This window comes from Triplophysa rosa, linkage group LG25 (assembly GCF_024868665.1).
Source record: "Triplophysa rosa linkage group LG25, Trosa_1v2, whole genome shotgun sequence".
Taxonomy (NCBI): domain Eukaryota; kingdom Metazoa; phylum Chordata; class Actinopteri; order Cypriniformes; family Nemacheilidae; genus Triplophysa; species Triplophysa rosa.
The window spans coordinates 18,103,787-18,128,126 of NC_079914.1; the positions used below are offsets into that span (position 1 = coordinate 18,103,787).

At 31.7% G+C, this 24,340-nt stretch overlaps 3 protein-coding genes and 3 non-coding genes across 6 annotated transcripts; 5 read left to right on the forward strand and 1 right to left on the reverse strand.

Moving 5' to 3' along the window:
• Nucleotides 1-2,826: 2,826 nt before the first annotated feature.
• On the reverse strand, nucleotides 2,827-2,897 carry trnat-ugu (transfer RNA threonine (anticodon UGU)). The gene has a single exon. It is a non-coding gene; the product is annotated as a tRNA-Thr (tRNA).
• A 381-nt stretch (nucleotides 2,898-3,278) lies between these two features.
• On the forward strand, nucleotides 3,279-3,349 carry trnag-ucc (transfer RNA glycine (anticodon UCC)). Its single transcript has one exon. It is a non-coding gene; the product is annotated as a tRNA-Gly (tRNA).
• Nucleotides 3,350-3,412: 63 nt separating this feature from the next.
• On the forward strand, nucleotides 3,413-4,606 carry LOC130548578 (elongation factor Tu 2-like). The gene has a single exon (XM_057325416.1). The coding sequence runs from the start codon at nucleotides 3,413-3,415 to the stop codon at nucleotides 4,604-4,606; it is 1,194 nt and encodes a 397-aa protein (XP_057181399.1).
• Nucleotides 4,607-4,616: 10 nt separating this feature from the next.
• Nucleotides 4,617-4,687, forward strand: trnaw-cca (transfer RNA tryptophan (anticodon CCA)). The gene has a single exon. It is a non-coding gene; the product is annotated as a tRNA-Trp (tRNA).
• A 12,220-nt stretch (nucleotides 4,688-16,907) lies between these two features.
• Nucleotides 16,908-19,001, forward strand: LOC130548579 (elongation factor G-like). The gene has a single exon (XM_057325417.1). It carries the CDS (start codon nucleotides 16,908-16,910, stop codon nucleotides 18,999-19,001), a length of 2,094 nt encoding a protein of 697 aa, XP_057181400.1.
• A 22-nt stretch (nucleotides 19,002-19,023) lies between these two features.
• LOC130548580 (elongation factor Tu 2-like) lies at nucleotides 19,024-20,217 on the forward strand. Its single transcript, XM_057325418.1, has one exon. It carries the CDS (start codon nucleotides 19,024-19,026, stop codon nucleotides 20,215-20,217), a length of 1,194 nt encoding a protein of 397 aa, XP_057181401.1.
• The last annotated feature ends 4,123 nt before the right edge of the window (nucleotides 20,218-24,340 follow it).

Sequence of the window (24,340 nt, forward strand, 5' to 3'; positions counted from 1 at the left end):
TCAAAATTGTTTGTTCCATTAATTGAACGTTTTAGATCTAAAGTTGAAAATAATTTTATAAAATTTGTTATTGAAAAGGAAACAGATAAAATTTTGGGTTTGCATATGGTAGGGGATTTATCCCCTGAAATTATTCAAATTGCTACTGTTTGTATAAATTCTGGTATTACTAGAGATCAATTTGGTAAATCAATATCATTACATCCAACAGTTTCAGAAGAATTGATTTCAATGTTAGGGTAATTAATTTATTAAAGTATTTGCATTTTATATTATAGTAAGGTAAAAGTATTCTATATGTTGCTGTAGTAGTTTAATGGTAAAACGTTCCCATGGTAAGGGAGAAAAGAGTGTTCGATTCCCTCTTACAGCACCATGTTTATTTTTTTCTTGTTCATAAATCCAGTAGCTACTATGTATTTTTCTGTAGATTCTTTCCTACTTGAATCTGGTTTGAATATTCTTACACTTTGAAACTTTTGCTTGGTTTGAAATATTAAATCTTTGTCCTCAGATCCTTGGAAAAATTTCATCACTAGATTTCCATTGAAATTGAGATTGTTGATAGCAAATTCAAATACTTTAAAACATATGTTCATAATTCTTATATGATCTGTTTGTGTGTGTCCTATGGTATTGGGAGCAATGTCTGATAATATTGTATCAATTTTTTTATTTTCTAAGTTATTAAGTATAATCTGAGATATTTCTGGGTCAGTAAAATCACCTTGGATGAAAAAAACTCCATCTATTGGTTGAATTGGTAATAGATCTAATGAAATAATTTGTGACTTTGGGCATGTTTCCTTTACTACTTGTGTCCAACTACCAGGCGCTGAACCTAAATCAATAATGTTTTGACTGTTTTTTAATATCTGGAATTTTTTTTCTATCTCAATTAACTTATATGCTGCTCGAGATCTATACCCTTGCTGTTGCGATTTTTGCACAAAAGGATCATTGATATGACGTTTAAGCCATAAAGTTGATGATAATTTGCGCCCTTTTCCAGTTTTGACTTGTTTCATTTATACTAATTTTGATAGATCTGATATCTCTTTCCATTCTGATTCAGATATTAGCTTGCTTTTTAAAAGTAATTCCTTCACACTAACTTTTTTGCTCTTTGACTCTAAAATTATCTCCGCTGCTCTGTCATATCCAATTTTTGGAGTTAATGCAGTGATCATAATTGATGAATCTTCTAATATCCTTGTTATGTTTTCCTTCCTGTCTCTTAGTGCTAGAACTCCATGTTCCGCAAAAAGTACTATCGATTCAGATAATGTGTAAATTGAATCAAGAGTTTTGTAAATTATGAGCGGCTTTGAGGTATTAAGTTGTAAATTTCCAAGAGTATTACATTGAGTTACACAATAATGATTGGACATTGCATTTATACAAGCCATTTTTATTAATTCGGCATGTATTGGATTGACCTTTCCAGGCATGATTGATGAACCTGGTTGATCTAATTCTATTGTTAATTCTCCTAAACCACAGTTTGGCCCAGATGATAAAAGTGTAATGTCTTGAGATATTTTGCAAATACATGAAGCACAAGTATTAATTATCCCTGAAATGGTTAAAAGTGAACCATGAGAAGAAATGTCAGTAAATTTATTTTCACTGGTAGATAATGGTAATTTGGTAACTTTTGAAATTTCCTTAGCAACTTCAATATCAAAATTTTCATATGAATTGATCTTTGTACCAATTGCTGTTCCACCTTGAGGAATTTGATGTAATAGCTTTAAATTATCCTCTAGAGTTTTTGCTATTGTTTTTATTTCATAAGAATAGCTGTTAAACTCCTGACCTAAAGTCATTGGTACTGCATCTTGTAAGTGCGTTCTTCCACATTTTACAATTTTTTCCCACTCTTTAGACTTCGCTTCAAAAGCTTTTTGTAATACCCTTAAAGCAGGTAATAACTTTTGATTGATCTCAGTTATAGTTGAAATTTTTATTGCTGTTGGGATTGAATCATTTGTTGATTGCCCTAAATTAACATGGTCATTCGGATGAACAATATCTATTCTGTTTTTTTCATAACCTAATTTTAGGCATGCTAGATTGGCTATTACCTCATTAACATTCATGTTTGTTTGAGTTCCAGATCCAGATTGCCAGATTGAAAGAGGAAAAAAATCTTTATACTTGTCTTCATCTAAATTAATTATTTTTTTGCATGAATCTATGATTGCATCAGCTATTTTACTATCAATTCTATTGTTTTTCTTGTGAACAGTTGCTGCCGCTAACTTTATTTGACATAGTGATTTAATGATTATTGGAGGTACAATATTGTACCCCTTTGGGAGTGAAGATAATGCTAATTCAGTTATTTTACCCCAAAAAACTTCTTTACCAGTAATTTTCTTAGTAGCCATAATATTTCCTCTTAAGACTCTAGTAAATATGGTGCAGACGGCGGGACTTGAACCCGCACAACTTTATCAGTCAACAGATCTTCTTACCACTACAGTTTTCACTGCCTAAAAAGTTTGTGGTCTGGACTATACCTTCAGCAATTTTACTGTTACCCGTCTAGTCTCTACACCTTCCTCTGCTAATAAAAGAAGAGGCTTGGCTCGGGATTGGCATTTTAAAGCTTCCCCCGAATTTGAGTAATTCTACATACTTTTGAAAGTATGCACTCAAGTCTTATACTTAAGTCTGTCGTGTCTGCCAATTTCACCACGTCTGCAGAAACAGATTAACTATAAATTTGAGTTGAAATCAAGAAAATATTTTTTTTATTTTACTTTTTGCTTAAAAAATTTAATTTTTAGTATCATTGAAAGTAAGAATCAAATTGAGTGGTGCTGAGAGCAAGAATCGAACTTGCGTCTGATGATTACAAATCATCCATTCTGCCCCTAAACTATCCCAGCAATAGATAAATTGTTTATTTATTTGAATAATAAACTATGAATAAATTTATAGTTATAATTTTTTGGTTTGCAAATACTTTATACTAAATTAATACATTATTAGATTAGTGTTTGTATTAAAAATGATTTTTTCTACATTATACATCTATATATTTCGTTGGATTTATTAATGACATTTTGCTTTGAAATACTTTTTTAAATAATTATAGTTTTTGTGTTTTTGTTGATTTAGTTGACAATTTAAATTAACAAATGTAGATTGTTTTTAGCACATAATTGGAGGGATGCCCGAGTGGCTAAAGGGGATGGGCTGTAAACTCATTGATGTATTTCTACGTAGGTTCGAATCCTACTCCCTCTACCATTTTATTTTTGATATGTGCGGATATAGCTCAATGGTAGAGCTCTAGCCTTCCACGCTAGTTATGTGAGTTCGATTCTCACTATCCGCTCCATTTGTTTGTTCCACTATTTTATAAACTATAAATATAAAAGTTTTTATTCGGAGAATTTTAATGACAAAGATTAGTTTTAATGTAGGAACTATTGGTCACGTTGATCATGGTAAAACTACTTTAACTGCTGCTATTACAAAAGTTATGGCAAGTGGAGTTTTTCCTGGTGGAAGTTCTAAATTTAAGGCATATTCGGATATTGATAAAACTCCTGAAGAACGTGAGAGAGGAATTACAATCTCTGCAACTCATGTTAATTATGAAACAGAAGCAAGAAGTTATTCCCATGTAGACTGTCCAGGTCATGCTGATTACATTAAAAATATGATTACAGGAGCAGCTCAGATGGATTGTGCTATCTTAGTATGTTCTGCAAGGGATGGGGTAATGCCTCAAACTCGTGAGCACTTATTATTGGCTCGTCAGGTTGATGTACAAAATATTATTATCTTTATTAATAAAGTTGATATGTTGGATCCTTCTGAAAGAGAAGAAATGTTAGAATTAGTGAAAGAAGAAGTTATTGAAGCTGCTGAAAAACAAGGTTACAAGAGAGAAAATATTCCTGTTATTTGTGGTTCTGCTCTTTGTGCATTGGATGATTCTAATAAAGAATTAGGTGAACAAGCAATTGTTGAGTTAGTTAATGCTTTAGATAATGTTCCTTTGCCTGTTCGTGATACTGAGGGTACTTTTGAAATGTATATTGAAGATGTATTTTCAGTTCCTGGTCGTGGAACAGTAGTAACTGGTCTTATTACCTCTGGTATAATAAAAGTTGGTGATCCAGTAGAAATTGTTGGATTAGGTGAAATAATTAAGTCTACATGTACTGGAGTAGAGAAATTTAATTCTAATATAGGTACTGGTCAAGCAGGAGATAATGTTGGATTGTTACTTCGTGGTGTTGCAGCCAAGGATGTTTGTCGTGGTAAATGTGTATGTAAACCTGGAACTGTTACCCCTCATGGTAAATTTAGAGCTGAGATTTATGTTCTAACAGCTGATGAAGGTGGTAGACACAAACCATTTAGTCAAAATTATCAGCCTCAGTTCTACATTCGTACAGCAAATGTAACTGGTAAGATTTGTGAGATTCAAGGTTCTGAAATTGTTCTTCCTGGTGATAAAGTTTTCATCACTGTTGAGTTGGATAAGACTAAGAAAATTGGTATGAAAGAGAACTTGCGTTTTGCTATTCGTGAGGGTGGTAAGACAATTGGTGCTGGATTTATTCGTGAGATTTTGGATTGATTTAAAAATTGGGAGAGTAGTTTAATGGTAGAATATCGGTCTCCAAAACCGAGGATATGGGTTCAATTCCTATCTCTCCTGCCATGATGGTATTGAAATGGGCATTTTTAGTTTTTTGAATGAAGTAAAAAAAGAAGCTAAACAAATTAAGTGGGCTGATTCAAAATCTACTTATATGGGATTGTTTTTAGTTTTGGGTGTTACTTTTTTTTCATCAGTTGTTTTGTTTTTAATTGATTCTTTTTCTAGATATGTAATAAATTATCTAATTAATATTTGGTAATAAAATGGAAATTAAGAAAAAATGGTATGTAGTTCAATCAATTTCTGGTAGAGAGAAATCTGTTGCTAAATCAATTATGGAAAAAGTTATTAATGAAGGTCTAGAGAAATATATCTCCAGTGTTCTTGTTCCTTCAGAAAAGGTGTCAGAGATCAGAAGAGGAAAGAAGGTTGTAGTAGAAAAAAGATTTTTTCCAGGCTATATACTTGTAAATATGCTTATGAATGATGATACATACTTTCTTATTAGGAGCACAGAAGGTGTTTATGGTTTTTTAGGAAATAAAAAAGTTCCAAAGCCAATGTCTGATGCTGAGGCAGAAGAGTTAATTTCAGATATAAAAGAAAATAAAATTAGGTCTAAAGTTAGTTTTGAAGTTGGTGAGCAGGTTAAGATTTGTGAAGGTCCATTTGCATCATTTAATGGTTTTGTTGAAAGTGTTAATGAAGATAAGGAAAGGTTAGTAATTCTTGTTTCAATTTTTGAAAGGAATACTCCTGTTGAATTAGAATATAACCAAGTAGAAAAAGTTACTTGAAGTTTTGCTTTGTTTGTTATATTTATGTTATATGGTGTTTGTAAAAAATGATTATTAAAAAATCAGTAAGAGATATAATAAAGGTTATTGTGCCAGCAGGAGAAGCAAGGCCTGCTCCACCTTTGGGTCCAGTTTTAGGTCAAAAAGGGGTTAATATACCTTCATGTTGTAAAGAAATTAATGAAAAGACTAAAGATAGAAGTCTAGGTGAACCTACACCAATTGTTATTTATGTTCATAATGATAAAACATTTACTATTCAAGTTAAGCAGCCCACTATGAGCCATTTGTTACGTTCTCATGCTAAGATTGAGAAGGGTAGTTCTAATCCTGGAAAAGAAAGCTGTGGAGAAATTTCTAAAGAAAATATTAGAAGAATTGCTGAAATTAAAAGTGTTGATATGAATTCTTTTTCAATTGAGTCTGCTATGAGAGTTGTTGAAGGATCTGCTAGGTCTATGGGATTAAGTTTGGTTGAAGAATAATGGTTACAAAAAAATATAAAGAAATATCTGATCAAATACCTAAAACTGAAGAGGGTATTGATAATGCAATTAAACTTATTAAAAGTTTTGCAAGATCTAAATTTGATGAAACTGTTGAAATTGCTATGAATTTAGGCATTGATCCTAGTCAATCTGATCAGATTGTAAAGGGTTTTTCTTATTTACCTCATGGTACAGGAAAAAAAGTTAGAGTTGCTGTTGTTACTAAAGATGAAAGATTCGAGGAAGCAAAATCATCTGGAGCTGATGTTTTTGGGTCTGAATCTTTAATAGAAGATATGGGTAAAGGTAATTTGGATTATGATGTAATAGTTGCAACACCTGATGTAATGCCTCTGTTATCAAAAATTGGTAGAGTTTTGGGTCCCAAAAAATTAATGCCAAATCCTAAATTTGGTACAGTGACTGATGATATTTCTGGTACTGTAAAGAATATTAAATCTGGTCAAGTTAACTTTGGTACAGAAAAAGGTGGTATTATTCATGCTGCAATTGGTAAAGTTAGTTTTTCAGAACAATCTATTAAGGAAAATGTTTTAGCATTGATTTCTGATGTTATAAAATTAAAACCTGCTACATCTAAAGGTGTTTTTGTTAAAAAGGTCAGTATTTGTTCTACAATGGGCCCTTCTATAAGTTTAGTTGTATCAGAATTATTATAAAATTTATTATAAGTTGCAAATATGCTATTTATAATGATTGCTATCTAAGATGGTAAGTGCTTTTTGCTTAATTTCTTACTGAGATGATTTTGTCTTTTGGGTAGTATTTTGTTTAACTCAAGAGCTTTTATTAGAAAAAATATGAAAAGAAAAGAAAAGAAAAAAATTCTTGTATCTGAATTAAAATCTAAAATAGAAAAAGCTAATACAGTAGTATTGATAAACTGTTCTTCATTGAATGCAAATAAAGTTAATTCTTTAAGATTTCAATTAAGCAAGGTTAATTCTTACTTGAAAGTGGCTAAAAACTCTTTATTGAAATTAGCTATTAAAAACACTCCTGTTGAAGTTATTGATCCTTATTGTGTTGGTTCTATAGCTTTGGGCATATCTAATGACGATCCTATTAGTTTGTCAAAAGTGATAACTGAATTTAGCAAGATCAATAAAGAAGTTGTTGTTTTATCTGGAAGTGTAGAAGGCAGTCTTGTTTCACCTGCTGAAATTAAAAATCTTGGTAACATGCCTCCATTGCCTGTTATTAGATCTCAACTTGCTGGTGTATTGATGTCATCTGCTACTTCTTTGGCTAGGGTGCTTCAGCAGTCAATGATTGATTTAGCTCGTGTATTAGAAAAAAGAAAAGAAATTAAAAATTAAAAGGGAATTAAAAAATGTCTAAAATTGAAACAATTTTTGAACAATTATCAGAATTGAAATTAATTGAAGTTGTAGAACTAGTAAATAAACTAAAATCAGAGTGGGGTATTTCATTGGATGCTCCTGTTGCTGTTGCTGCTGCAGCTGCTCCTTCTGAATCTGCAGAAAGTGTAGAAGAAAAGTCTGAATTTAATATTTGTATCTCAGGATTTAATGGTGAAAATAAGATTGGTGCAATTAAGGAAGTTCGTGCTGTAACTCAATTAGGTTTAGGTGAAGCTAAGCAAATTGTAGAAGATTGTGCTTCTTCAGAAAAAGAAATCCTAGTAGGAATCTCTAAAGAAAAGGCAAATGAAATTAAAGGCAAACTTGAGTCTGTAGGATTAAAAGTTCGCTTAGCATAATGAAACATACTTGTGACTAGCCCTTAGAAATTTAAGGGTTAGTCTTTGGTTATTTAAATATTTTTGAGAGTAAAGCTTAATGGTATCTAGAATTAGACATTCTTTTGGTAGAATAAATGAAATAATTTCACCTCCTGGATTAGTTGCACTACAAATGCAATCTTATGAAGATTTTCTACAAAGAAAAGTTCATCCAGATGAAAGAAAGAAAATTGGATTACAAAATATTTTTGAAACTATATTTCCAGTTTATAATTCTGATAAAACTATTGGTGTTTATTTTTTAAAGTATGAGTTAGATGAACCTAAGTTTTCTCCTGAAGAATGTATTCAAAGAGATTTAACATATGAATCAGTTCTTTCTGGTTACTTTAAATTAGTATGCTATGATGATAGTTCTAATAAGGTTGTAAAATTTGAAAAAACTCAAAAAGTTTATTTAGATAATATGCCAATTATGACTGATAAAGGTACATTTATTGTTAATGGTACAGAAAGAGTTGTTACCAGTCAAATGCATCGTAGCCCTGGTGTTTTATTTAGTAGTGAAAAAGATCCTAAAAAGAATACAATGATTTTGGAAGCAAAAATTGTTCCTTATCGTGGTACATGGCTTGGTTTTAGGATTGATAATTATGGTATTGTTAATGTAAGGATTGACTCAAAAAGAAAGATTCCTGTTACTACTCTTTTATATGCAATGGGGATGAATCAAAAGGATATTTTATCATATTACTATGATATTCATGTTTGCAAAAAAAATAAAAAAAGCAATAAATGGACTGTTCCTTTAAACATTGAAAATCTTCGTGGTACAGTTTTAAAGCATGATTTGATAGATGCAGATACAAATGAAGTTGTTGTTGAGAAAAATACACTTATTACTGGTGTTGTTCTTAATAAAATAAATGATAAAAAAGTTAAAAATTATTTGTTTACTTCAGAACAGCTTGAAGGTTTTTTTGTATCAGATGATATTATAGATGTTTCAACAGGAATTATATATGTTGAAGCTGGATCTGAACTAAATGAAATTAATATTTCTAAAATTATTGATATGGGAATTACAGAAGTTCCTATTTTGGGTATTAGTGCTCTACATGGTAATACTTGTATTAAGGATACTTTAGTTTCTGATAAGGTAACAAATACAGTTGGTGCTATAATTGAAATTTATAGCATTATAAGACCTGGTGAGAATTTATCTCCTGAGGTTGCTGAAATAATGTTTAATAATATGCTGTTTAATCCAGATTATTATGACTTATCAGAAGTGGGTAGAGTAAAACTTAATAGCAGATTAAATCTTAACCATGATTTATCAGTGACCAATCTTACTAAAAGTGATATTTTAGAAACAATTAAATATTTGGTAAATTGGAAAAATACTCAAGCAAAAGGTGATGATATTGATCATCTTTCTAATAGACGTGTTCGTTATGTAGGTGAATTATTTGAAAATATTTATCAGTCTGGTATTTTGCAAACTGAAAGAGTCTGTAGGGAGAAATTGAATGCATTTGACTCTATAGGAAATTCTTTAGGACTAGATAGTATTAATAGAAATGATGTTAGTGCTAATAGTAATGCTAATAGCAAGGATAATATGATCAATAATGTTCATATTCAAAGTTTAATTAATTTTAGATTGGTTTCTACTTCATTGAGAGATTTCTTAAATTCTTCTCAACTTAGTCAGTTTATGGATCAAACAAATCCATTAAGTGAAATTACTCATAAGAGAAGAGTTTCTGCTTTAGGTCCAGGTGGTTTAGTTCGTGATCGTGCTGGTTTTGAGGTTCGAGATGTTCACCCAACTCACTATGGCCGTATTTGTCCAATTGAAACCCCTGAAGGTCAAAATATTGGTTTGATTAATTCACTTGCTTGTTATGCAAATATAAATAAATATGGATTTATTGAGACACCTTACTGTGAAGTTATTGATGGTAAAGTTACTGATAAGATTAGGTATTTAACAGCTGAAGAAGAGATGCATTATACTATTTCTCAGGCTGTAGAAGTTAATGAAGATGGCTCTTTTAAGTCTAATATTATTCCTTGTCGTAAAGGTTTAGAACTTAGCACTGCTTCTCCAGAAGAAATTGATTTGATGGATATTTCAAATAAACAGTCAGTTTCTGTTTCTGCTTCATTAATTCCTTTTCTAGAAAATGATGATGCAAATAGAGCTTTGATGGGAGCAAATATGCAACGTCAAGCTGTTCCAATTATTAATCCACAAGCTCCTTTAGTTGGTACTGGGATGGAGTCTATTGTTGCTAAAGAGTCACTTTCTGCTATTGTTGCTAAGGAAAGTGGTATTGTACAAGATGTTGATTCTAGAAGGATTATTATTAAACATTTGGATGAATCAAAAGATGGTAATATTGGAATAGATGTTTATGACTTATTGAAGTTTACTTGTTCCAATCAAAATACTTGTATTAATCAATATCCTATTGTTGAAAAAGGTCAAAAGATTAGTAAAGGTGATGTGATTGCAGATAGTTTTTCTTCAGAAAAAGGTGAACTTGCTCTTGGATCAAATGTTCTTGTTTCATTTATGTCATGGAGAGGATATAACTTTGAGGATTCAATCCTTATTTCTGAACGTCTTGTAAAAGATGATATATTTACATCAATCCATATTGAAGAATTTGAAGTTCTTGCAAGAGATACAAAGTTAGGAGAAGAGGAAATTACCTGTGATATTCCTAGTGTTGGTGAAAATGCTTTAGCTTACCTTAATGAGAATGGTATTATTAAAGTTGGAGTTAATGTTAAAGCTGGTGATATTTTAGTTGGAAAAGTTACTCCAAAAGGTGAAACTCAAGTATCTCCTGTTGAAAGATTATTGCTTACATTTTTTAATGAAAAATCTCCTGATGTCAAAGATACATCTTTGCGTTTGCCTACAGGATATTCAGGTAGAGTTATTGATGTTAGAGTTTTTACACGTCATGGTGTGAAGAAAGATCAATCACTGCTTGATCTTGAAGAACAGCATGTAGAAGAATTTAAAAAGAATGCAGAAAATGAGAAATCAGTATACACTGAGATGGCTAAGGACTATATTTTAAATATTCTTGTTGGGTCAAAACTTTCACATGATTTTTTTGTAATAAAAAAAGGCTCGGAAGTTAAAAAAGAAGATCTTGTAGATTTTTCATTGGATGATTTATTTTCTATAAAAGTAAGTAGTAATATTAGCAAGTCTGTAAATAATCTTAAGAAGAATTATGATGACTTGATTGCTAAGGTAGATAAAAATTTAAAAAAACAAATTGAAAAGGAATATCAGGGTTTTGATTTACCTACTGGTGTATTAAAAATTGTTAAGGTTTTTATTGCAGTTAAGAGAAAAATTAAAGTTGGTGATAAAATGGCAGGTCGTCATGGTAATAAAGGAGTTATTTCTCATATTTTACCTGAACATGATATGCCTTTCTTGGAAGATGGTACTCCTGTTGATATTATATTAAATCCATTGGGTGTTCCATCACGAATGAATGTTGGTCAGATTTTTGAGACCCATTTAGGTTGGGCTTCATATGGTCTTGGGAAAAAAGTTCAAGAAATGATAGATGAAAACAAATCAAAGGAAGAAAAAGCATCTTACATTAAAGAATTTGTTAAGGGAATTTACTCACCAAAAGAATATTCTATTGTTGAAAAAATGTCTTCAGATGAGGTTCTTGTTTTAGCTCAGGATCTTAAAAATGGTTTTCCATTTGCTACTCCAGTTTTTGATGGTGCAAAAGAGAGTGATATTAATTATGCCCTAGAAAAAGCTGGTTTTGATAAATCTGGTCAAGTTACTCTGTATGATGGGTGTACTGGTGAGGCTTTTGCAAATAAAGTAACAGTTGGTTACATATACATGATTAAATTACATCATTTAGCTGATGAGAAAATGCATGCTCGTTCAATTGGAACTTACAGTTTGATTAATCAGCAACCTCTGGGTGGTAAGTCACAATTTGGTGGTCAAAGATTCGGAGAAATGGAAGTTTGGGCTTTGGAAGCATATGGTGCTGCACATACATTGCAAGAGATGTTAACAATAAAATCTGATGATGTTGTAGGTAGGACAAAAGTTTATAACAATATTGTCACAGGTGATAATAACTTTAAGCCAGGAACTCCAGAAAGCTTTAGCGTTTTAGTTAAGCAGATGCAAGCTTTGTGTTTAAATATTAAACTTACTTATGAAGGGGAAAATGATGAGGGTTTCTAATAGATTACAAAAAGAAAAGTTTGATACTATTTCTATTTCTCTTGCTAGTAAAGAGGATATTTTATCTTGGTCATCAGGTGAGATTAAGAAACCAGAAACAATTAATTATCGTACATTTAAGCCAGAAAATGATGGATTGTTTTGTGCTAAAATTTTTGGTCCAGTAAAAGATTATGAATGTTTATGTGGTAAATATAAACGTATGCATTATCAGGGAATGGTCTGTGAAAAATGTGGTGTTGAAGTCATATTGTCTAAAGTTAGACGTGAAAGGATAGGTCATATTGTTTTGGAATATCCTGTTGTTCACATTTGGTTTATAAAGTATGTAAGTATTCTTTTAGATATTCCTGTGAAAAGTATTGAGTCCATAATATATTTTGAAAATCATGTAATTTTGGACTCTGGTTTAACCCCTCTTTATTATGGTCAAATAGTTTCAGAAGAATATTTAGAAGAACTTCAAGAAGAATATGGAGAAGGAAACTTTCAATCAGGTACTGGTACTGAAGTTATTTATGAACTTCTAAAGAATGTTAATTTATTAGATTTGCAAAAAGAACTACAAGAAAAGAAAAAAAATACAAATTCTGAATTGAAATTAAAGAAAATTAACCGTCAGTTGAAACTTGTTGAAGACTTTATTAAATCTGGTAATAAACCAGAGTGGATGGTTATTAGTGTATTGCCTGTTTTGCCTCCTGAATTACGTCCTTTAGTTGCTTTGGATGGTGGTAGATTTGCTACATCTGATTTAAATGAACTTTATCATAAAGTTATTAATCGTAATAATCGTTTGAAGTATATGAAAAAACTTAAAGCTCCAAAGATTGTTGTTAATAATGAAATTCGTATGTTACATCATGCTGTTAGTCATTTAATTGATAATGGTCAGAAGAATCCAATTTTGGGTAGCAATAAACATCCACTTAAATCTTTAGCTGATGTTTTAAAAGGTAAGCAGGGTATTTTTAGACAGAACCTGCTTGGAAAAAGAGTTGATTATTCCGGTCGTTCTGTTATTGTAGTTGGTCCTAAATTGCAGCTTCATCAATGTGGTTTGCCTAAAAAAATTGCTCTTGAGCTTTTCAAGCCTTATATTTATGCTAAACTTCAGGCATTAGGTAAAGCAAATACACTTAAGATTGCAAAGAAGATTGTTGATAGAAAAAAACCTGAAGTATGGGATATTCTAGAAGATGTTGTAAAAGATCGTCCAGTTCTCTTGAACCGTGCTCCAACTCTTCACAGGTTAAGTATTCAAGCATTTGAACCTATTTTAGTAGAAGGTAGTGCAATTCATTTGCATCCATTAGTTTGTGCATCATTTAATGCTGATTTTGATGGAGACCAAATGGCAGTGCATTTACCATTGTCTTTTGAAGCTCAAATTGAAGCTAGAGTTTTGATGATGGCTAGTAATAATATCCTGTCACCTGCTAGTGGTAAACCAACTATTATTCCAACTCAAGATATTGTTTTGGGTTTATATTATTTAACTTTATGCTCTCAAGAAAAGAATGATAATCCAAAATACTTTGATAATTTGGAAGAAATTGAATATTCAATTCATTTTGAACATTTAAAATTGCATGATGAAATTCTTTTTTCATATCAAAATCTTGATCAAGATGGAAATAAGACTTCTGAATTGTTTAGAACTACTGCAGGTCGTGCTTTATTGTCAAGATTATTGCCAAAAAATCCAGATATTTCATTTAGTTTGATTAATAATTTATGTACTAAAAAATATATTACTGATATCATATTAAAAATATATCATCATTGCAATAATAGTCAGACAGTTGAGTTCTGCGATAACTTGATGAGACTTGGTTTTGAATATGCATCTAAATCTGGAATTTCTTTTGGAAAAGATGATATGACAATTCCTGTTACTAAAGATAAGTTTATTGAAGCTACTAGAAAGCAAGTAGAAGTTTATGAACATCAATGGTTAGATGGTCTTATTACTAAAGATGAAAAATATAATAAGACAATTGAAGCTTGGTCTAAGTGTACTGATAGTGTTGAAGCAGATATGACAGCAGATATGGAAAATAGCAAATCTCATAATTCTGCTTTTATGATGTGGCAGTCTGGAGCAAGAGGATCTTCTGCTCAGATGAAACAGCTTGCTGGTATGAGAGGTTTGATTGCTAAGCCTTCTGGTGAAATTATTGAAACTCCAATTATTTCCAATTTTAGGGAAGGTTTGAGTGTTTTAGAATACTTTAATTCTACACATGGAGCTCGTAAAGGTTTAGCTGATACTGCATTAAAAACTGCAAACTCTGGTTATTTAACACGTAGATTAGTAGATTCTGCTCAGGATTGTGTTATTTATTCTGAAGATTGTGGCTCTACTGATGGTATATATGTTACTAGTATAATTGATGGTAAGACACTAGTTTCATCTTTAAGTGAACGTATAATTGGAAGGATTGCTGCTGAGGATATTAAAGATACTTCAGACAATGTTATTGTTAATTCTGGTTCTATGATAACAGATTCCTTGGCATTAGATATTGAAAATTCTGATGTTGTATCTGTTAAAGTTAGAACAGTTTTAGCATGTAAAGCAGATGAAGGAGTTTGTGCTAATTGCTATGGTTGTGATTTATCTAAGAATTCTCTGGTAGATATTGGAGAAGCTGTTGGTATTGTTGCTGCACAGTCTATTGGAGAGCCAGGAACACAACTTACCATGAGAACATTTCATATTGGAGGAACAGCTAAGGTAATGGATGAATCAACAATTTCTGCCTCATATACCGGTAAAATTGTTCTAGAAAATTCACATTACATTTATAATAAAGATAATAATAAAGTTATATTATCATGTAGTTGTAATTTAAGAATTGTTGATGAAAATGGTAATAGGAAATCTTCATATCGTTTGCAATATGGTACCATTTTGTTGGTAGATGATGGTGATGAGGTTTGTATTGGTCAAAAATTGGCTCAAAAAGATCCTTATACTATTCCAGTGATTTCAGAAGTATCTGGTAAAGTTAAATATGAAAATATTGTTGATGGTGTGACTTATTTTGAAGAAATAGATAAAGTAACAGGTATTGCTAATAAGGTAATTACTGTTAGTTTAATTTCACGTAAAAAAGGAATTAAACCATCAATTGTAATTTTGGATAAAAATGATGATCCAGTAATTTTGCCTAATGGTAATGAGGCTAGGTATTACTTATCAGAAAAGGCAATTTTATCTGTTGAAGATGGTGCTCAAATTGATCTTGGTACTATTTTAACTCGTATTCCTCGTGAAGGTTCTAGAGCTCATGATATTACAGGTGGTTTGCCTAGGGTTGTGGAACTATTTGAGGCTAGAAATCCTAAGGATGCTGCTATTTTGGTTAAAAATGATGGTTTTGTTTCATTTAGCAGGGAACACAAAAGTAAGAACCAAATTTGTGTTACTCTAGAAGATGGGTCAAAGGATATTTATAATATTTCACTTGATAAACATATTGTTGTTCAAGATTGTGATTATGTTAAAAAAGGTGACTATTTAGTAGATGGTACACCATCATTGCGTGATATTCTTGATAATTCTGGTGTTATAAGTTTGACTGAGTTTTTTGTTAATGAAGTTCAGAAGGTATATCGTTTACAAGGAGTGCAAATAAATGATAAGCATATTGAAGTTATTCTGCATCAAATGATTCAAAATGTTGAGATTTCTGATCCTGGAGATACTACTTATATGTTAGGTGATCAGGTTAATAAAGATGAAATTACAAAATGTAATAATAAAATTTTGGAGCAAGGTAAGATTCCTGCTAAATATAAGAGAGTTTTATTAGGTATTACAAAAGCAAATCTGCAAACTAAATCTTTTATATCTGCTGCTGCTTTCCAAGATACAATGCGTGTTCTTTCAGAATCTGCTTTATCAGGTAAAAAAGATTATTTATTAGGAATGAAAGAAAATGTAATAGTTGGTAGATTAATACCTGCTGGTACAGGATTAATTTCATCAAGATTAAAAACTAAAAAATAGTAGGTTGATTTTATTCTTAGCTATTGTTATAAACAAATTAAGTATTTTATGAAGGAAGATTTATGCCAACAATTAATCAATTAGTTAGAAGGCCTCGTTGCTCAAAAAGGAAAACTAGCAAGAGAATTGCTTTACAGGGATGTCCTCAAAAGAGTGGTGTTTGTCTTAGGGTATATACTACTACACCTAAGAAGCCTAATTCTGCATTGCGTAAGGTTGTTCGTGTTAGATTAAGTAATAAATCAGAAGTTACTGCATATGTAATTGGAGAAGGTCATAATCTTCAGGAGCACTCAACAGTTCTTATAAGGGGTGGTCGTACAAAAGATTTGCCTGGAGTGCAATACAGAGTTGTTAGAGGTACTCGTGATACTTCAGGTGTTGAGAAAAGACGCCGTGGTCGTTCAAAATATGGCGCAAGAAAGCCTAAACAGTAAGTAAGAATTAAGGATATTTAATTATGGCTCGTCGACATTCCAGTCAATTAAGGGAGATTAATCCAGATCCAGTATATGGTGATAAGTTAGTAAGTAAGTTTATTAACTGCCTTTTGGAAGATGGTAAGAAGTCTGTAGCTGAATCTATTTTTTATGGTGCAATTGATAAAATTAAGAGTAATGCAGTTTCTCAAACTCTTCCAGATGATGATTCCTTTAAGGAAAAAATTTTTGGTATTAATGATGATCTTAAGCTTTTTTATTTAGCTTTATATAATGTGACACCACAAATGGAAGTTCGTTCTAGAAGAGTGGGTGGTGCTACATATCAGGTTCCTATAGAGGTTAGCAAACGTAGAAGTCAAGCTTTATCTATTAGGTGGCTTATAGATGCTGCTAAGAAAGGTTCTGCCAAAACAATGAGAGATAGGCTTGCTAAAGAGATTTTAGATGCTTCATCAAATTCAGGGGTGGCTGTTAAAAAGAAAGAGGATACCCATAAAATGGCTAAAGCAAATCGTGCTTTTGCACATTACAGATGGTAGTATGAAAGATGAATAGATCTACAGATTTAAGCAAATATAGAAATATTGGTATTATGGCTCATATTGATGCAGGTAAAACCACTACTACAGAAAGAGTTCTCTATTATACAGGGAGATCATACAAGATTGGTGAGGTTCATGAAGGTACTGCTGTAATGGACTGGATGGAACAAGAACAACAACGTGGAATTACAATTACTTCTGCAGCAACAACATGTTTTTGGAAGGATCATCATATTAATATTATTGATACTCCAGGTCATGTTGATTTTACCATTGAAGTTGAAAGATCTTTAAGAGTTTTAGATGGTACAGTTGCTGTTTTTGACTCTGTTGCTGGTGTTGAGCCCCAAACTGAGACAGTTTGGCGTCAAGCAAATAGATATAAAGTTCCAAGATTATGCTTTGTTAATAAAATGGATCGTATTGGTGCTAACTTTTATCGTACTGTACAGATGATTTCTGATAAACTTAAGTCAGTTCCTTTGGTTGTTCAGTTGCCTTTGGGTTCTGAGTCTGATTACAAAGGTATTATTGATCTTGTAAAGAATAAAGCTATTGTTTGGAAGAATGATAATTTAGGGGCAGAATTTGAAGTTGTTGATGTTCCTTCTGATTATGTTTCTAAAGTTGATGAATATCGTGTAAAAATGATTGAATTAGCTGTTGAGCAAGATGAAAATATATTAAATAAGTATTTTGATAATGGTATTGATTCATTAACTGAAGAAGAAATAAAATTATGTATAAGAAAAGGTACTTTATCTAATTCTTTTGTTCCTATATTAAATGGTAGTTCCTTTAAAAATAAAGGTGTTCAGACTCTTTTAGATGCAGTTTTAGATTATTTACCATCACCTTTAGATATTCCTGCAATTAATGGTATTGATAATAGCAAAGGTGAAATAATTGAAGTTTCAAGAAATGCTGGTGACAATGAACCCTTTTCTGCTTTAGCATTTAAAGTTATGATTGATCCATACGTTGGTACATTGACCTTTTGTCGTATATATTCTGGTTATATTAAGCCAGGAGATTCTGTATTAAATACAGGCAGAAACAAAAGTAATAAGGAACGTATTGGTCGTATTATTGAAATGCATGCAAATTCAAGAACTGATATTAAAGAAGCATATGCTGGTGATATAATTGCATTAGTTAGCTTGAAGGATACAATTACTGGTGATACATTATGTGATCCAGAGAATCCAATTATATTAGAAAGTATGACTATACCTGAGCCAGTTATTGAGGTTGCTGTTGAGCCAAAATTAAAAGCAGATTATGATAAGATGTGTATTTCTCTTAAGAAATTATCTACAGAAGATCCTTCTTTCTTTGTAAGTACAAATGCAGAAACAGGCCAGACTACTGTAAAAGGTATGGGTGAGTTGCATATTGAGATTATGCTTGACAGATTGATAAAAGAACATAAAGTTAATACTAGTGTAGGTAAACCAGCAGTAGCATTCAGAGAGAAAGTTATTAAGGTTTGTGAGATTGACTATACTCATAAAAAACAAACAGGTGGTGCAGGGCAATTTGCTCGTATTAAATTTCAAATTGAACCTTTGCCTATTGGAAGTGGTGTACAATTTGAAAGTAAGATTGTAGGCGGAGTGGTTCCTAAAGAATATGTTCCAGGTATTGAGAAAGGTATTAATATTGTTTCTAATACAGGTATTTTGGGTGGATATCCAATAATTGATTTTAAGGTCACCCTATTTGATGGTGCATACCATGATGTTGACTCCTCTGTTTTGGCTTTCCAGATTGCAACTGTTTATGCTTTGAAGGAAGTTTTATCAAAAGGAAATCTTGCACTTTATGAACCAATAATGAATGTTGATGTGTTTTCTCCAGATGAATTTGTTGGTGTTGTTATTGGTGATTTAAGTAGTAGAAGAGGAAGAATTCAAAGTACAAGTGCTGAGGATGGTTCATCTGTTGTAAGTAGTCTTGTACCACTTTCTAACATGTTTGGTTATGTTAATGATCTTCGTTCTGCAACACAAGGTAGAGCTTCATACACTATGATATTTAACAAATATGAAGAGATTCCTAAAAATATTGCTGAAGTTATAATAAGTAAAAATGCTTAGTTGTTAGTTTGTTGAGGTGAAAATGACAAAGATTAGTTTTAATGTAGGAACTATTGGTCACGTTGATCATGGTAAAACTACTTTAACTGCTGCTATTACAAAAGTTATGGCAAGTGGAGTTTTTCCTGGTGGAAGTTCTAAATTTAAGGCATATTCGGATATTGATAAAACTCCTGAAGAACGTGAGAGAGGAATTACAATCTCTGCAACTCATGTTAATTATGAAACAGAAGCAAGAAGTTATTCCCATGTAGACTGTCCAGGTCATGCTGATTACATTAAAAATATGATTACAGGAGCAGCTCAGATGGATTGTGCTATCTTAGTATGTTCTGCAAGGGATGGGGTAATGCCTCAAACTCGTGAGCACTTATTATTGGCTCGTCAGGTTGATGTACAAAATATTATTATCTTTATTAATAAAGTTGATATGTTGGATCCTTCTGAAAGAGAAGAAATGTTAGAATTAGTGAAAGAAGAAGTTATTGAAGCTGCTGAAAAACAAGGTTACAAGAGAGAAAATATTCCTGTTATTTGTGGTTCTGCTCTTTGTGCATTGGATGATTCTAATAAAGAATTAGGTGAACAAGCAATTGTTGAGTTAGTTAATGCTTTAGATAATGTTCCTTTGCCTGTTCGTGATACTGAGGGTACTTTTGAAATGTATATTGAAGATGTATTTTCAGTTCCTGGTCGTGGAACAGTAGTAACTGGTCTTATTACCTCTGGTATAATAAAAGTTGGTGATCCAGTAGAAATTGTTGGATTAGGTGAAATAATTAAGTCTACATGTACTGGAGTAGAGAAATTTAATTCTAATATAGGTACTGGTCAAGCAGGAGATAATGTTGGATTGTTACTTCGTGGTGTTGCAGCCAAGGATGTTTGTCGTGGTAAATGTGTATGTAAACCTGGAACTGTTACCCCTCATGGTAAATTTAGAGCTGAGATTTATGTTCTAACAGCTGATGAAGGTGGTAGACACAAACCATTTAGTCAAAATTATCAGCCTCAGTTCTACATTCGTACAGCAAATGTAACTGGTAAGATTTGTGAGATTCAAGGTTCTGAAATTGTTCTTCCTGGTGATAAAGTTTTCATCACTGTTGAGTTGGATAAGACTAAGAAAATTGGTATGAAAGAGAACTTGCGTTTTGCTATTCGTGAGGGTGGTAAGACAATTGGTGCTGGATTTATTCGTGAGATTTTGGATTAAAAAGGGGTTATTTGATAATGTCAGGTGTTAGCAAGCAGTGTATTAGGATAAAATGTAGAGCTTATGATCATAAGCTTTTAGATAGTTCTTCTGCTGATATAGTTAGAGTTTTACAGATGGATAATGTTAAAATCCATGGTCCTATTCCAATTCCTACAAAGATTAGGAAATATACAGTTCTTAGGAGTCCTCATGTTGATAAAAAGTCTCGTGAACAGTTTGAAATGCGTGAGCATAAGAGAATAATTGATATTATTGATCCAGTTCCTAGTACTATTGATTCTTTAAGAAAACTGCGCTTGCCTCTTGGTGTTGAAATTGAACTTGAATTATAAGGTTATGTTATGATCCGATCTGGGTTGATTATGAAAAAAGTTGGTATGACTAGGCTATTTGATGAAGATGGAAAGCATATATCAGTTACTGTTTTGTCTTTAGATAATTTGCAAGTTTTATGTCATAAAACTGAAGAGAAGGATGGTTATTCTGCTTTGCAAGTTGGTTATGGGTTTAAAAAGAATGTAAATAAACCACAGGGTGATTTTTACAAAAAGATAGGAGTTAAACCTAAAATTAAAACATTGGAATTTAAAGTAACAAAAGATGCTTTTGCTAATGTTGGTTCAATATTTTCTGTTAATCATTTTGTTATTGATCAATTTGTTGATGTAATTGGTAATAGTATTGGTAAAGGTTTTGCTGGTGGTATGAAGCGTCATAACTTTAGTGGTTTAAGAGCAACACATGGTGTTTCATTAAGTCATAGAAGTATTGGTTCAACAGGTAATCGTACTGATCCTGGTCGTACATTCAAGAATCGTAAAATGCCAGGTCAACTTGGTAATTCAAGAGTTACTGTCCAAAATTTAAAAATTGTTAGGATAGATTCTGTAAGAAATATTATTTTTGTTAAAGGTGCTGTACCAGGTCATAAAAATAGCTTGGTTGTTTTGAGAGATTCAAAAAAGAAATCTTTACCTAATGGTATTAGACCTTTTGTTGTTGAAGAAAATTTTGTTGATCAAGTTTCAACACAAAGTATTCCAAATGGGGATTGTTAAGATGAAAGTAGATGTTTTTAATTTAAATAATAAAAAAACTGGTGATATTACATTGGATCCTTCTATTTTTTGTGTTGCTTTGCATAGTGATCTTATTAAAAGGTATGTTGTTTATCAGTTAGCAAAAAGACAATCTGGTAATCACAGTGTAAAAACTTTAAATGAGGTTAATGCTACTGGAAAAAAACCTCATAAACAGAAAGGTACTGGTAATGCTCGTCTTGGTTCTAAAAAAGCACCCCAATGTCGTGGTGGAGCTGTAATTTTTGGTCCTGTTGTAAGGTCTCATAGGATTGAAATGCCTAAAAAGTTAAGAAAACTTGCAATAAAATCAGCATTGTCAGAAAAATTATCTTCTGGTAAGTTAATAGTTATTGATGATCTTTTTTCTGAAAAAATTAGCACCAAATTAATGTGTGAAAAGATTAAAAACTTCAACTGTAATTCTATACTATTTGTTGATAGTGATTGTGTTAATGATAATTTTGCTCTTTCTATCAGAAATATACCAAAAGTTAATTTAATTAAAGAATGTGGTATAAATGTTTATGATATTTTAAATCATGATTTTGTTGCTCTTTCTAAGAATAGTGTTGAATTATTAGAGAGGAGATTATAAATGATTTATGATATTATTTTAAGTCCAGTAATTAGTGAAAAATCTAACTCTTTATTGCAAGAAAATACTTTTACTTTTAAAGTTTCTAAGGATTCTTCTAAGGTAGATGTAAAGTTGGCAGTTGAAAAAATTTTTAATACTAAAGTAAAATCAGTTAATATTGTTAACTGCAGAGGAAAAGTAAAGCGTTTTAGAGGCCATCTGGGGAAAAGAAGTAGTTATAAAAAAGCATTTGTTGCTTTGGAAAAAGGATCTTCAATTGATATGAATTTGGAAAATTAATAATGAGTTTAAAAGAATACAAGCCTGTTACTTCTAGTCAAAGAGGTTTAGTTTTAGTTGATAAATCAGACCTTTATAAGGGTAAATCTCTTAAGTCAAAAACAAAAAGGATATTTAGCTCTGGCGGTAGAAATAATACAGGAAGAATAACTGTACGTCACCATGGTGGTGGTAATAAGAGACTTTATCGTATTATTGATTTTAAGAGACATCTTAACAAAGGTAAATCAGCTATTGTTTTAAGATTAGAGTATGATCCAAATAGGACATCTTTTATTGCTTTGATTGAGTATAGTGATGGAAATAAAGATTATATTATTGCTCCACAAAAACTTGCTGTAGGTGATATTGTTATTGCAAGTGAAGATGCTGAAATCAAACCAGGTAATGCATTGCCTTTGATTAATATTCCTGTTGGGACTTTAGTGCATAATATTGAGATGAAAGCATTAAAAGGTGGACAACTTTCTCGTTCTGCTGGCTGTTATGCTCAGGTGATTGGTAAGGAAGGTAATTATGTACAGCTAACATTGTCTTCTGGTGAAAAGAGAGTTGTAAGATCTGAGTGTTGGGCAACTGTCGGTGCTGTTTCCAATCCTGATAATATGAATCAGAAGTTTGCTAAAGCTGGAAGAATGAGATGGAAAGGCATTAGGCCTACTGTTAGAGGTGTAGCAATGAACCCTGTTGATCACCCTCATGGTGGTGGAGAAGGAAGAACTTCTGGAGGTAGACATCCAGTTACTCCATGGGGAATTTCTACTAAAGGTAAGAAAACTCGTAGCAATAAATCAACAAGTAAGTATATTATTTCAGATCGCAGGAAGGTTAGATGACACGTTCAGTTTGGAAAGGTCCATTTGTTGCTCCATTTCTTTTGGCAAAAGTTAATAAGGCATGGGAATTAGATAAAAAAGATCCTATAAAGACTTGGTCAAGGAATTCTACAATATTGCCTCAATTTGTTGGCTTGAATTTTGCTGTTCATAATGGTAAAAAGTTTGTTCCAGTTTCAGTGGTTGAAGATATGGTTGGTCATAAGTTAGGTGAATTTTCACCAACACGTACATTTACTGGTCATACTGGTAGTAAAAAAACAAAACTTAATTAGGTAGTGGTAGTTAAATGAATAAAAGGAAATTAAATTCAAATCAAGCATCTGCAAAGCTATCTATTTTAAAGGTAAGTCCTCAAAAATTGAATGTTATTGTTGATGAAATTAGATCTAAAAAAATAGATGAAGCAAGAAATATTTTAAGCTTTAGTTTGAAGAAATCTTCTGCTGATGTTAAAAATTTACTTGATTCTGCAGTTGCAAATGCTGAAAATAATCATCAATTAAATGTTGATAATTTATTTGTTAAAGAGGTTCTTGTTGGTAAGTCTTTAAGTTTGAAGAGGTTTATGCCTTGTGCTCGAGGAAGAGCTGGACGTATTACTAAATCTTTTAGTAATATAACAATAATATTAGAACAGGGAGAATTTTAAGTGGGACAAAAGGTTAATCCTATAGGTTTGAGGATTGGTGTAATTTTTAAACCAGATTCTATTTGGTATGTTAAAGGAAATAGATATAGTGAACTATATTTAGAAGATGAAAAGATTCGTAATTTTGTCAGAAAAAAACTTAAACAAAGCTTAGTAAGTAAGGTTATAATTGAAAGATCTTCTTCAAAAATTCATGTTGTTATTCACTCTGCTAGACCTGGTATGGTAATTGGTAAAAAAGGATCTGATTTAGAAAGTTTGAAGAATGAGATATCTAAATTTGTTAAGTTTAAAGAAATTGATATTAGTACAGTAGAAATTAGGCATCCAGAACAAGATGCATATCTTGTTGCAGATAGCATTGCACGTCAAATGGTTCAAGGTAGTTATAAACGTGCTATGAAGAAAGCTGTTAGTGTTGCAATGATGACAGGGGCAAAAGGTATTAAAATCTGTTGTAGTGGAAGATTAAATGGAGCTGAAATTGCTAGATCTGAATGGAGCAAAGCTGGGCAAGTTCCTCTTCATACTTTGCGTGCTAATATAAGTTATGCTAGGGCAGTTGCAAATACTTCGTATGGTGCTTGTGGTATAAAAGTTTGGATTTATAGAGATAAAAAAGGGGATAATTGATAGATGTTATTACAACCTAGTAAAACTAAATATCGTAAAT

What these genes read in the sequence shown, in the direction of transcription:
- LOC130548579 (XM_057325417.1), top strand. Translation starts at nt 16,908, where the DNA reads ATGAATAGATCTACAGATTTAAGCAAATATAGAAATATTGGTATTATG.
- LOC130548580 (XM_057325418.1), top strand. Translation starts at nt 19,024, where the DNA reads ATGACAAAGATTAGTTTTAATGTAGGAACTATTGGTCACGTTGATCAT.
- LOC130548578 (XM_057325416.1), top strand. Translation starts at nt 3,413, where the DNA reads ATGACAAAGATTAGTTTTAATGTAGGAACTATTGGTCACGTTGATCAT.